This window comes from Crocuta crocuta, unplaced genomic scaffold (genome assembly GCF_008692635.1).
Source record: "Crocuta crocuta isolate KB4526 unplaced genomic scaffold, BGI_CrCroc_1.0 scaffold443, whole genome shotgun sequence".
Lineage (NCBI taxonomy): Eukaryota > Metazoa > Chordata > Mammalia > Carnivora > Hyaenidae > Crocuta > Crocuta crocuta.
In genome coordinates, this window is record NW_027529446.1 from 561062 (window position 1) to 573965 (window position 12904).

General features: G+C 64.1%; 1 protein-coding gene across 1 annotated transcript in view; it reads right to left on the reverse strand.

Annotated features, from left to right (window-relative positions):
- Positions 1 to 9833, reverse strand: part of SBNO2 (strawberry notch homolog 2) — a 34319-nt gene extending 24486 nt beyond the window's left edge. Inside the window, 3 exon segments of the mRNA XM_077760641.1 lie at positions 4761 to 4872; positions 5443 to 5516; positions 9647 to 9833. Of these exon segments, the coding sequence (XP_077616767.1) occupies positions 4761 to 4872; positions 5443 to 5516; positions 9647 to 9766 (306 nt within the window). The 5' untranslated portion in view covers positions 9767 to 9833.
- Between the last annotated feature and the right edge of the window lie 3071 nt (positions 9834 to 12904).

Below are 12904 nucleotides of genomic sequence, written 5' to 3' on the forward strand. Positions count from 1 at the left end.
TCCTCGTCGGGTGGATGCGGGACCCACCGGGGCCACCCGCCCCCAGAACACAGTGAGGGGGCTCGGTGCGTAGAGAAGAGCCCTCCCCCTGAGGCGTTAGGGGTCCGGGTGGCCTTGGGAGGAGGGGTCAGGGCAGCTCCCACTCCCAGGGAACACGTGTGCGGGGGAGCCGTGAGGATGAGCCCTGGGGGTGTCAGGGAGGGAAGGTGGGGTGATCACGCCCACAACCAGGACCCCAGGTACCAGTGCGGGGAGAACACAGGGGAGGGCCTGGGGGGCGGGGCAGTGAGGGCCGCAGGCATGCGAGGGGGGCTCTGCGAAGCTGAGTCCTTCACCCGCGGCCCTGACCTCAGCCTTTCCCCACACGCCATCCCCCAGTCGGATTCAGGTCCACATGGAAGCCCGTTCACGGATGTTCACAGCAGCACAACTCACAATCACCAAAATCCACGTTGTGTGAACCCAGATGCCCAACGAGGGATGGACGGACACACACAAGTCCACGCCCACAGATGACAGTGTCCGCCGCGCCCGCGCATGTCCCTCGGCTGCGAGCAGGAGCCAGGCGCCCACACCCACTGCCCCATGGGCGGACCCTGAACACACGACGCTCAGGGAGGGAACCGGACTCGGGAGGCCACGCGGGGTGTGAGTCCGCATGTGTGAAGCATCCAGAACAGGTTCATCTACGGACAGTAAGGGGGTTTCCTTTTTGAGTGACGGAACATTCTGGAATTACATAGAAGTGATAGTTGCACAACCCTGAGAACCTGCTAAAAGTGTGAATTGTGTGATGTGCAAATTCCGTCTCACCTAAAAGTAAAGAACAAATGAACAGCCCAGCACTCACAGCCAACGCACAGTGCTCCTGGGCTGGGGGGGCCACGCGGGGCCCGACTGTCCACCTCACTAAGGCACGTCAGAAGGGGCCCTTCCTTGGGGAAGCAGGTGGCATGAAGGCTGAGGCAGTGAGCCCAGGCCATCCCTAGCGGCTACGGGACAGGACACAGAGGGACAGACGCTCCCGACGGCCGACGCGGAAGCAGTTAGTCGCGGTAGCACCTGACTGTGGCTGAGAGTAAGGGAGGGGACAGCTCTCCCTAGGACACACCTCCAGCTGCTCCACACAGCGGAGCAAGGACAGCAATGTCTGCCAGACAGACGCCGCGGTGGCGGCCACTAAGGTGCAAGACATGGTGGGAGCCGGCGCCGCGCCACCACCAGGACTGGAGGTCAGCACGTCAGGGGCGGGGCGCCCCAACGCCAGGGCCGGGGGTCAGCACGTCAGGGGCGGGGCGCCCCAACGCCAGCAGGCCTGGAGATGGTGTCCGCAGAGGACGCGGCGCCCCGTCTGAGGGACTCCCGAGGGCAGCACAGAACCGCTCCCAAGCCTGAGGGCCGCAGGCCAGCCCGTGCCAGGAGCCCTCGGCAGCGACTCGCCAGCTCCCTACAGAGGCCTGGGGGCCGCGGCCCTGGCGCTCTGGCTCGGTCACTGGTGCCGTGATAATGGACCCCGGCTACGTCCGACGGTCACGGGCCAGGAGTCCGGGCAAGCGCGTGACGGTGCTCGAGAGTGTTGGTGCCGTTACCTCGCTACAGACCTAAAGTGCTTTGGAAGTCATCTTGTCGCGAAAACCTTCACGAACAGACAGAAAAGAGCATCAAACCTTAAATTTATAGATACTCCATGGGTGCCGGGGCCCTGAACGCCAGCCCCCCCCCGCGGGGCAGAACTGCCTGAGAGTGGGGGCTGGCCTCGGCCCTCTGCGTTCCTGACAGCAGGGTCCCCCAGGATGTAGGCCCCACATGGGTGTCTATAAAACAGGAACCCGCTGCGCCTGGCGGCCGCACCACACAACTCTTGACCTCAGGGTCATGAGTTCAAGCCTCATGTTTGACACAGGGTATACTTAAGAATAAAGTTGAAAAACAACGAAAAAAACCAAGGACCCCACCAATGGTCCTGGGTCTGGCTTGCGTGCAGAACCCGGGGAGGGACCTGGTACCCCTAACGTTCAGTGATTCCGCCCCAGCGGCAACAGAGGGAACAGGGTCCCTGAGAGCAAAGCCAGAGCCCAGACCGACCTTAGGACCGGGAGCCAAGTCCCGGGGGACATGGGGGTGGGATGCCAACCCCAAGGGGCTGCTCTGGTCCCTAAAAGGACATTGGGAGAGAAGCTTTCTCTCTGCAGGCAACAAGAGTCACACAGCTCATCTCCTTTCTCTTTTTGCTTTGGCTGCTGGGAAACTCAGAGCTCAGGTTTAGTTAGGAGGAGGCACATTAAGGCCTATAGGTTTATATTCACTCCTGGCCCCACCCAGCTCTGGATTTTCTATTCCAATTCCTTCTGATTTTACAACAGTGAGGACGTTTCTAGAGTGTGCCATGGGCCACACGTGCGTCACGGGGCGCATCGGCACTGTAATAAACCACCAAGAAGCCCACGGCTTATAGCAGCACACGTTCATTACCCCACGGTTCTGGAAGTCCCAAGGGGAGAGCTCTGTCCCCCCTGGGGCCCCAGGGAGCCGTCGCCCCACTTTCTGGCTTCCACAGGGGGCACGTCCAGGTCCCACAGCCCCTCCTCCATCCTCACGGCCAGCAGCACGGGGTCCACCTCTCTGCCCCCCTCTTGTGAGGACCCTGTGAGGACGCTGGGCCCCCCAGGCACCCAGGGTCACCCCTGCCTTGGGGGCCTTGACAAGGTCCCCTCTGCAGCATGACGGGACAGGCCCCCGGTCCCAAGGTCAGGACGGGGACGTCTTTGAGGCTGTCCCCTTGCCCGTCACCGTGGTGATGTCATTTGCGCGGTCAGGAGCGGAGGGTGTCTGCGGTGGGTCCACTGGCTGAGGCTCAGCTGTGAAGGGCCTGGAACCCAAGCTTGGCCTGGCCCACAGCCCCAGGGGTCACCAAGCAGGTGACGGAGGTAACAGCCTCAGGACCCTTCACCCCACCCGAACTCTGGTCTCCCGTCTGTCCAATCCCACACTCAGCACAGGGTGAGATTTTGTTTGAAGGAGATTCTGCAGCTTTAGAGGAAAGCTCTGGGTTCAAGGTGCCCCCCGGCAGGGTGGGCTCCCGCCACATTCAGCAGGTGCTCAGGAAGTATCTGTGGGATGGACGCGGCTGAGCGCCCCCCCGCACACACGTGGTGAGAAACGGGTGCGGTGGCCCCAAGGGGTCGTGCCAGAAGGACCCGCGTCGGCTCTGGGCAGGCTCGGGGCAGGGGGGCCTGGGGGCGGGGCCAGGGCTCCTGGGGGNGACAGCAGCCGCCCACCAGAGGGGCCACGGCGTCCCTTGTGCGTCGGTGACTGGTGGGTCCCCGTCCACAGGGACCTCCCAACCCCCTCCCTCTGACCCCTCACCCTGGGAGGTCTGGGGGCCAGCCGAGGCCTGCGCCCCAAGGGCCGGGGGGGCCCCTGTGCTCCCATCTCCTCCAGGCCTGGCCAGATCGTCTCCCGGGTGGACACAAAGTGTCGCAGACGGAGAGGGAGCACTTAACAGACAGGCGTGCTCCGGGCCCCTGCAGGCCAGACAGGCCAAGTGGGGGTGTCACGGCCGCGATCCCCGGGAGGCTCCAGGGGAGGCCCCTCCTGCGTCTCCCTGCTCCCGGCAACCCTGCTCGTGGCCGCGTGGCTCCCTCTGCCTCAGCGGTCACCGGCTTCCTCCGTGTCTGTGTCTCGCCTCCTTCATCTCCGGCTCAGGGCTGTCCTGACCCGGGATCACCTCATTTCCATCTTTAACTAAAGGACAACCGCAAAGACTCTGCTTCCAAACAAGGTCTCGTTCTGAGGCTCTTGGTGGACCTGGATTTGGGGGACTGGTGCAGGCCCCGGGCCCCTGAACTGGGCTTGTCTGGGTCCAGGGGGTTCGAGCCGGCGGGTCTGAGCCACAGCCCCCCAGGCCCCCGCCTGGCAGGCCTCACAGGTCCCCGCTGCACAGGGAAAACCAAGGTTCAGGGGAGCCGAGCCCCTGGGTCCCTCCAAGCCAGAGAGTTCCCAAACTGTGTGCCGCAGCGAACCCGCTGGCGCCGTGGATTCCCCGTTTCCCAGGGAGGCCACGCTGCCCGGCTGCTGGCAGCCCCAGCTTCAGATGGTGCCTGGGCCCCTCCCCTCCCCCTGCCCAGAGCGTCCCCCTGAGCCCACAAAGCCTCCCCTTGCGGCGCCTGCTTTCCAGGCGGCCGTGAGGAGATGCGGGCCACTAGCCACGCTTGCCGGGGACGGTCCTCCCGATTCCCCAAAAACGAGATCACACGAATCTCCCCCCGCAGTTTGGGTGGGTCATGCTCCTCAAATGGCTGTTTTGGGACACGAATGCCCACGAAGGGGTTGCGCACGACGGGACGGGACTCTGGCCGGGGGCGCGGGGAACGCGGCGGACCCCTGCCGAGACACTACGGCACCCAGACGGAGCAGGCGTGGGGCCTCTGCACAGAAGAGGAAGGTGCTGAGGTTTGGGAAGAGCGGGTCACGCGCTCCCAAGCACGCCGCCCAGAGGGCCGCGAGCAGCATGGCGACAGGTGTGGCCCAGCCCAGCTCTCTGGCTGCCTGGAGGCCACCCTGACAGACGCACACGGGCGTGGCTGTGGCTCGGGGGTGGGGGGGGTCTGAGGCCAGGCCTGCAGCAGAGGGAGCCCCAGCAATTCCCAAGCACAAGCCCTGGACCACGCGGCCCAGAGCCCGGCCGAGGCCACCAGGGCGCGCCGGGGGGCCTCCTGGACCACGTGGGGATCGGAGGGCGACTCGGGCTCCAGTCCTACCTGAGGAAAGTCGCCTGTCTTTGGCAGGAAGCTGGGGGTGGCGCCGGAGGGCCCGTAGCCGGCGTCCGCGCAGGGCTGGCTGACGATGCAGGAGGTGGAGCTCACGAACTGGCTGCAGGCAGGGGGGAGGGGAGCCATCAGGAGCCTGAGGGAAGGCTCCGCATCTGAGGCACTCACCTCAGAGGAGAGGCCCCCGTGCCCTGTCCCGGGACACAGTGCCCCGGAGAAGCCTCAAGGCTCGGGCTCTGCGCCCTTTGCACAGGCTGTTCCTTGGCCTGGTTCTGGGCCCGCTCCCCTGGCGAGCTCCTACATACTCTTCAAAGCCCAGCTCGCCAGTGCCCTCTGCAGGAAGGTGCCCTCCCAGCTCCTATGCCCCCCAGGTTCTCCCCTGCTGCCCAGTGTCACCCCTGCCCAGAGGGTACCCACAGAGCCCTCTCTGGCCCCCTCGTCCCTACCGCCTCTGCCCTTTCTCCGGGCGGGCTCTAAGACAGGTCACCACCAGTCAGTGTCAGCTGTCTCCACGTGGCCAGGGCCCAGCCCACAGCCCCCGCAGCCAGACCCCGAATTCAGCCCCTCACTTGCCACAGGCTCTACTTTTGTTCGACTAGTGGCTGCAGAGCCACGGAGGCCCTGGAGGGGGACATGGGGGGGGTGCTCGGGCCCCGGGGCTGGAGGGACTTACTGGCTTTCACCGGAGAAGGCTGGGTACGGCGCAGCCGAGAAGGCGCTCCACCACGGGCAGTGCAGCATGGGGTTCTGGAAGAGAGCGAGCGTGTCAGCCGGGGCAGGGCTCCTCAGGGAGGAGGGGTGAGGGCTCCGCCGCCCCTGCCAGGGTGTCCCACTGGGGTCAGCCGGGAGTTACTTATCAGCTCGGGGCCTCAGTTTGCCCATCTGCACGGGAGAGCCCACAGAGAAGAACGCATCCACACCCGTGAAGGAAGGGCCCAGGCCAGGGCCTGGTAAGCTGCTGCCATGCACTCTCCGCAGGCATGTGGTGTGCATGACCCGCCTCCAGACCAACTGGCCGGAGATTCCCAGCCCCGAGGGGGCCCGTGTGGCAAGGAGGACTTTAGAGGGCTCCCTCCAGCACCAAGGACCAGCCCCCACCCCAGCCCCTCCCGGGGGGCCGAGAGCCCAGCCTTCTGAGAATTCCCTCTGGCCAAGGAAGCTTCTGGAAACCGTCAAGCCTGTTTGGGCCTAGAGTGGGGCCCAGGCAGGGGCACTGGGGAGGCTGCCCTGAGAAGCACTGATGGGAGGCTGAGAAGATGAGCCTGAGGTCAGAGGGGGCCTGAGGGGCCCCGCACTGGGTGGGGGTGGGGGGCCGTGTACATCCCACCCTGACACGCACGCCTACCGAGCAGGGCCCCCCCAGCCCACAGCGTGGCCCGTGTGGGACCAGCGCCGGGGAGAGGCCTGCTGGCTGCGGTCGCTGCCCCCGTGTCCTGGCTGTGTCCCACGGCGTGTCCAGAGACGGACGCGGAGCGGCCTTTCCACTGGTGCACGTGGGCCCCGCTCCCCGGTGCCCTGGCTAGCTCACGGGACCCATACCGAGGGCTGGCCCGGAACCAGCCCAGACGGCCCGGCACACCAGGAGCCCGTCTGTGGCGCCTGCGTCTGGGAGGGAGGAGCTGGCCCTGACTTCCCATCACTGTGTGTTCCCCGCCCCACCCCGCCCGTGGGCCGGTCGGTGTCCAGATGTCCAGCCCCAGAGCCAGAAGGTAAGAAGGAGAGACACACACTCCGCGAAGGGGCCGCGCAGGCTGAGACAATGGCAGCTCCAGCACGAAGCCTGGTGGCAGGGACACTTAGGAAGAATCCCCGTGGAAACCTCTGGAAGGCTCCCCCTCCAAGGCACTCCTAGAACGCTTCCACTGCAGAGTCCCGATCTCAGACCACGTTCAGCCCCTTAAAGGAACTGGTATAAACTGTACCAGGTGCATACATGGCATCGTGAGCCACTCTGGGCACACAGCGGGCAGAGCCAGCCTCAAGGCTTCCGGGGGTTTCCAGGCTGTGGGGGTCCTTCACTTGCTCAACCTTCTCTGCTGTGGCTTCTAGGACCTTGGGGCCTCAGCCGGGAAGCCAGAGGTGGAAGGTCACTCCTTCTTTTGTCTACCTGGCCCCTCCTCCCCCAGCTCAGGGGCCCCACACAGCCAGCCAATCAGAGCCTTCCTTGGTCTTTCCCACTTGAGGCCTGAAGGGTGGCTACACCTTTAGAGGGCAGGCCCCTGGGACATGACTGGTGGAGAGATGAGCCCCTGACCTCAGCCAGCCAATCAGAGGTTTCCTTGGGATTTTCCACTTACGGCCAGAGGTATGTCTTTGCCTTTAGAGGGCAGGCCCCTGGGACATGATTGGTCCAGAGATGGATGCCTCACCCCTCCAGCCAACTGGAGTCTGCCCGGGGGTTTCCAGGTGGAGACGGAGAGGCTGGCGTCTCCTGGGGAGAGCCGGGCCCTGGGACATTAATCCAAGGCTGCGCGGGCCACCTGTAAGCTGATACAGGAACACAGCACTTCTGCTAGGGCAGCAGATAAAACAAGGCTGCCAAACAAGACACAGGGTGTCCAGAGAAATTGGCATTTCTGATAAATGCAAACAACTTTTAGTGTAATTATTGTATAAAACATACACACTAAAATACCATTTGTGTTTACGCGAAGCTTACGTTTCATGAAAACGTCTACGTTTTCATTTGCTAAATCAGGCCACCTTACGTGACACGGACAGTGCTGGGTTAGGTCTCCTCCTCCTGACCATGGTTCAGCCCAGCCGGGACAGATGAAGTGGAGAGGCGCACAGTCCTGACCACACTGCCCGTGCACACCTCCAGTGTCAGCACGAGCTTGGCCTGGGGGTGGGGGGTGGATGGGCCTCACGGCTGGTGGCCCGCCAGGGACAGGCTCAGTGTACAGCCTGGGGAGGAGAGGGCCAGAGTCGGGCTTGGAGAGGCACCTCGCACTGGGTCCCCATGGCCGCCCAGGCGTGCCCCCTCCACTCCAGCTTCTGAGCATGTCTGGTCCCGCGTCCACGGAGCATCAGTATCCTGGACGTCATCACGGGCCACCGTAAAGGGGGTGCAGCCCCAGCCCCAGAATCTGTGACCCTACTCAGTGCTCCTCCCGACCCAGGAATTCTGATTCAGGAGGACACCTGCCGCCTAATCCATGAAGGTTGGACACGCGGTGCTATTTATAGCAGCAGAAAACTGGAATTACCCCAAAGGCCCAACAACAGGGAAATAATTAAGCAAATTACGGGATGCTGACGAGGAGGAATCGTGCAGTGGCGTTAAGAACGGCAAAGGAGCGCTCGGAGACTACAAACCGGGGTGACGGGGAGCCCACGCACTGACAGCCACGGGCCAGACGGCACGTGCTGACGTGCCGGGATGACGTGGGCAGAAGTTCAGAGGGAGGCGGGGGTGGGAGGCGCGGAGGGTCAGGGGGCGTGTGGACACAGCTCCGACGGGCAGGGGAGACACCGGAGGCACACAGCGACGTCAGGACCCTGGCCGGAGGCGCCGGACGTCAGCCGAGGCCTGGAAGTGGCGTCTTCGGCGGTAACTCACTTCTGCCCTCCCCAGACCGCGATGGCGCACCTACACGCTTTCTGTGCCGCGCGCATTACATGAGCGTGCGGCGTGGGCACCTGTGGACGGAGACTGAACTCCGGGTCCGCTCACCTAACTGCTTTCCGGGGCCCCTCCTGGTCCTTCTGACATTTGGCCCTGAGCCCCGCCTGACCCCGTGGCCCACTTCCTGGCTCCTCTGAAACCCAAGCTTGACCCTTGCTCTCTGGCCGCCTGGCCTTCCTCCCAGCCCTAAGCCAGCAGGACGGAGGGGAAGGAAGCGGCCGACGCTTTCCTGAAGGAGGCCCCGCGGCAGCCCCAGCCACGTGCACCCTTGCTGTGTGCTGGCACCTTCTCCTTCCAAGTGTCCCTCTGAGAAACACTGCTTTTCTTCAGTAGAAGGGACACTGGTTTCGCCCCAGGAAACGGCGGGCGGGGGCTCCAGGCCTGACGTGCTGCTCAGTTCTGAACCCTCCTCTCCGCAGGGCTCTTTGTAGCTGCCAGAAACCGTGGGGGCTTTGTCACTTGTGATTCTTTATCAGCTGTCAGGACCCAAGAGTAGCTGAGATGCCCTCCGCCAGGTGACTGATCCATTAACACGCAGTGGCCCGGCCCAGGCTGGGGAACGTGACTCGGCACTGAAAACGAGCAGTCGGGCCGCCCAGAGACACAGGGGAGCCTCTGACGCACAGCACTCAGGGGCGGAAGCCAGGCTGAGGAGGCGACACTGTGTTCCCAAGTCCAGGATGATCTGGAAAAGGCAGGACGGTGGAGGCGCGGCTGTCGGGGTGGGGGAGGGGAATGGGCGGAGCTCAGGAATCTCAGAGGACACCGTGGTGGTGGGCGGGTGTCAGTGACATTCGTCCGAACCCACGGGGTGCCCAGCACCAGGAGTGACCTGGTGTCCGCTGCGGACCGTGGTTGGTAACGGTCAGTGCTGGCCATCAGCTGTGATAACTTAGCAGGGCCATTACTGAAAAACGTTAACAGGGAAAGCGTGGCTTGTTGGAACTTTCTGTCCAATTTTCCTATAAACCTAGCTGTTTAAGACACAAAGCCTATTAAATTGAAAATAGAAAAGCTTGAAAAAAAAAATCAACGTCGCAGAGGCCCTAGCCCCTGTCCTGCAGTGAAGGCAGCAGGCAGCCCAGGCCTGAGCGTCTCCCCGAGGGCCTGTCACGGCCCTGGCAAACAGACCTGGTGGCAGGTGGGCACGCCGAGGGGCCCTCCCTGCCAGGCCAGGGGCTGGCACGTGTCTGCTCAAGGCCCTGGCGGCCTCCTGCCCCGAGGCCGGCCACGGGACAGTGGGGCTCACCTGGACACTGGACCCGCACAGCGGGCTCTGCAGTGGTGGCGGGCTGTACAGGATGCCGCCCGCCGGCGGGGGCTCGTGTGGAGGAAACTCGCCGTCCATGGCGGGCCCCGCTGCCAGCATCGGGAGGCTGCACGACCCAGGCTGCAGGGTGTCTATCTGGGCTTCTTGCTCCTCGGTGGCGGCATCATGACCTGGGGAGAGACACAGCACATCCTGAGGTCGCCCTCTGAGTCCCTGCGAGGCTTGCACCGGTGGGGGCGGGGGGGTCAGCGCAGCAGGCCCCTGGTATGGGAGGGTGTGAGCTGAGGCTCCCCCAATGTTGCAGCGATGTCAGGTGCCCCTGTCGGTTCCCGGGCTCTGCCCAGGGGCTGTGCTGGGGCAGGGAGGGGCCCGGACCTCAGCTCCAGCCCGAGCAGGCTGGCACAGCCCCTCAGCTGCCAGGGCGGGCCCGCGCTTGGCCCCGCGCTCCAGCACACTGGGAGCCCCTGGCCGCTGCCGGCACCCCCTCCTGGGGACGATGAGCCTGGAGCTCTGACCACAGATCCCACCCAGGTGTCAAGTGCCACCAAGTGGGGCTCCTGCCACAAACAGAGGCACCTGGGACAGAAAGGAGACAGGCTCCAGGGACGATCTCCAGTGAGGCTGGGCCCCCCAGACCACATTCCCTCCCGGCTGCTCCTGCTGTATGGGCCCCGGGGTGAGCCGCAGACTCAGCGGATCCCTTGGGGCTGGCTCTGTGACCTGGCATGCCGGAGGCTGCGAAGCCAAGTCCAGTCAGCAAACACCTCCAGGCTGGGGGCCGGTCCTGTCCCCTGCAGCCAGAGTGGGCTTGCAGGAAGGCCTCCGGGGGAGTAGGGGCCAAGCTGAGCCAGGAAGTGGGAAGGACACACAGCATCCCCACTGAGAACGTTGCTGTCCTCGAAGGCAGGCAGACCGGGCCAGGAACGTGCCACGGGAGCCGGCAACAGACACACAGCACTTCCCACACGATTTCCACCTGCCCCATGGACTGTGACCTAGGCTCCCCAGGGCCCCCACCCACCACTGCTTCTGGCTGAGCCCTGAGCCCGACCCCTAGGCCGGCCCCCGTGCTCCTCAGGCAGGCAGCGGCTGAGGACATTAATCACCCAGGGAGGCAGGAAGGGGAGACAGCTGCCACTCCCAGCCAAGCCCTGGATGAAGAAATCCTCGGGACTTCCAGTAATCACTGTCCGCACACGGTGGCTTATGCAATCCCTCAGGGGGTGGGGAGGGGTTGCCTTTAGCCAGAGTTCCTGGCCAGGGAAGGGGCCGTGGGGCCGACCTCCAGCCAGCTGAGCCTAGGTGCTGCCCACCTTGGCCCCAGGCCTCCAGTTCCCTGGCCAAGCTACGGGCTCACACCTGCTGGGAGGACGGCACCTCCCCCTGCCTCGGTGGCCTTGGCCTGCTCCTGCCTGTGCCCTCCAGGCTCCAGGCCGGGGACCTGGGGGGACAGACTTGGAAGCCGGGAGTGGGAAGTCCTGAGGTCTCCCTCCATAAACACACACAGCTACTGGGTGATTCTGCGTCTTAGCCATTCCTTTTAAAGATCTTGGGGTCAGGCAGATGTGGTCAAACCCAGCTCAGCCTTCTAACAACTGGATTATTATCTGACAACTCAGGGGCGCCTTAGCACCTCTGAGCCCCGATTCTGCTCAGCAGGAAAACTGAGTTGTTTGGAGGTACACGAGCAAGGCTGTCGGGCACTCAGCGGAGCCCAAAGGCCTGGCAATCCAGTGACCACTTGAGGGGCCACTGGTTTCACTGAAGCCCCAGGAATCTCCTGGGTTTGGGGGAATCCCCCTCAAGCGGGCTCTGCCCCCAGCACCTGGGACAGAAGGCAGGCAGGAATGACCTTTATTCAACAGAGGAAGCACGCAGAGCTGACCACAGGCGTCGGCCGGCTTGGCCTCGTCCCTCGGGTTTGACCGCCCGCCCCTTTTCTGCAGCAGGTGCTTGAGATGTGTCCCCCACCGGAGCCCGTCATTCCCATGTCCCAGAGTGAAGCTGAACCCCTTCCCACAAACAGGTTCTTCCAGGCTCTGCAGCGACGCAGCCCCGGGCGACTCCTCTAGAAAGCACCACCCAGAGCCACAGGCCAAGGAGCACGGTGGCACCGAGAGCACCTTCCCAGGAGCCCCAGGAGACACGAAAATATCCACTTAAAACCAATACGCACACGTTCACGGCAGCACGAGTCACAACGGCCCGAGAATGGAAGTAATCCATTGCTCACAAACGGGTGAATGGATAAACACGTGTCCAGGGCTAACGCGCCTGTCACTCAGGCGCATCCGCCGCGCACGCCCCTCAGGTGCATCCACTGCGCACGCGCACGTCCACACAGGCCCGTGTCCACCGCGCACGCGCACGTCCACAGAGGCCCGTGTCCACCGCGCACGCGCACGTCCCTCGGCCGCGAGCAGGAGCGAGGCGCCCACACCCGCCGCCCCGCGGACGGACCCCGAACACACGACGCTCAGGGCGGGAACCAGACACGGGAGGCCACGCGGGTGTGAGTCCGCGTGCGTGACGCGTCCAGAACACGGACGGGAAGCGGCTCGTGGGGCCGGGGAGTGGAGGGCCGTGCTGGGGAGGGTGGTGGCTGGGTCCTGGAATGTTCCGACATCATCATACGGTGGGAAACACTGGATTGTACACATTGAAAGACCCAATTTTACGCTGTATGAATTTCACACGGTGCCCACCGCCACCCCGTGACCCCAGAGGCCACACCACAGTGNTTCCCCCCCCAAGGCCTGGGGCAGCCCCCAGACACAGCCCTCCTGTTCCCTCAGGACTCCAGCTGTCCTGGCCCCTCACTTCTGGCCTCTGCTGACCTCCCCCACCGCCTGCCCTTTGAACCCTGCCCTAGCCCCCAGGCCCCGAGCCCGCTGCCCCCCCGGGACGTTCCAGCTGCCCCAGGGCCAGCCCCAGTGGGCACCAGGTGGGGTCTCGGGCACGAAGGGAGGTAACGAAGGCGGGCCCGCGGGGTCAGAGCTCAGCACCCATGCGGTGGGGCCAGCGTGTATTTTTAGAACATCCCGTGACAGGTGGAGCGTGGGTGCTCACAGAGGCCTGCGTTCACAATCGTGGTTAGTGTTCAGACAATTTCCTTTTGAGATCAGGTTTTCAAATGAGTCATTGTAAAAAAGAAAGATCAAGGAATCAGTGGCCCGGACAGGACAAGTGGGCAGTGGAGCATGGAGGGAGGCCAAGGCCTGGAAGAGCCTGCCCCCC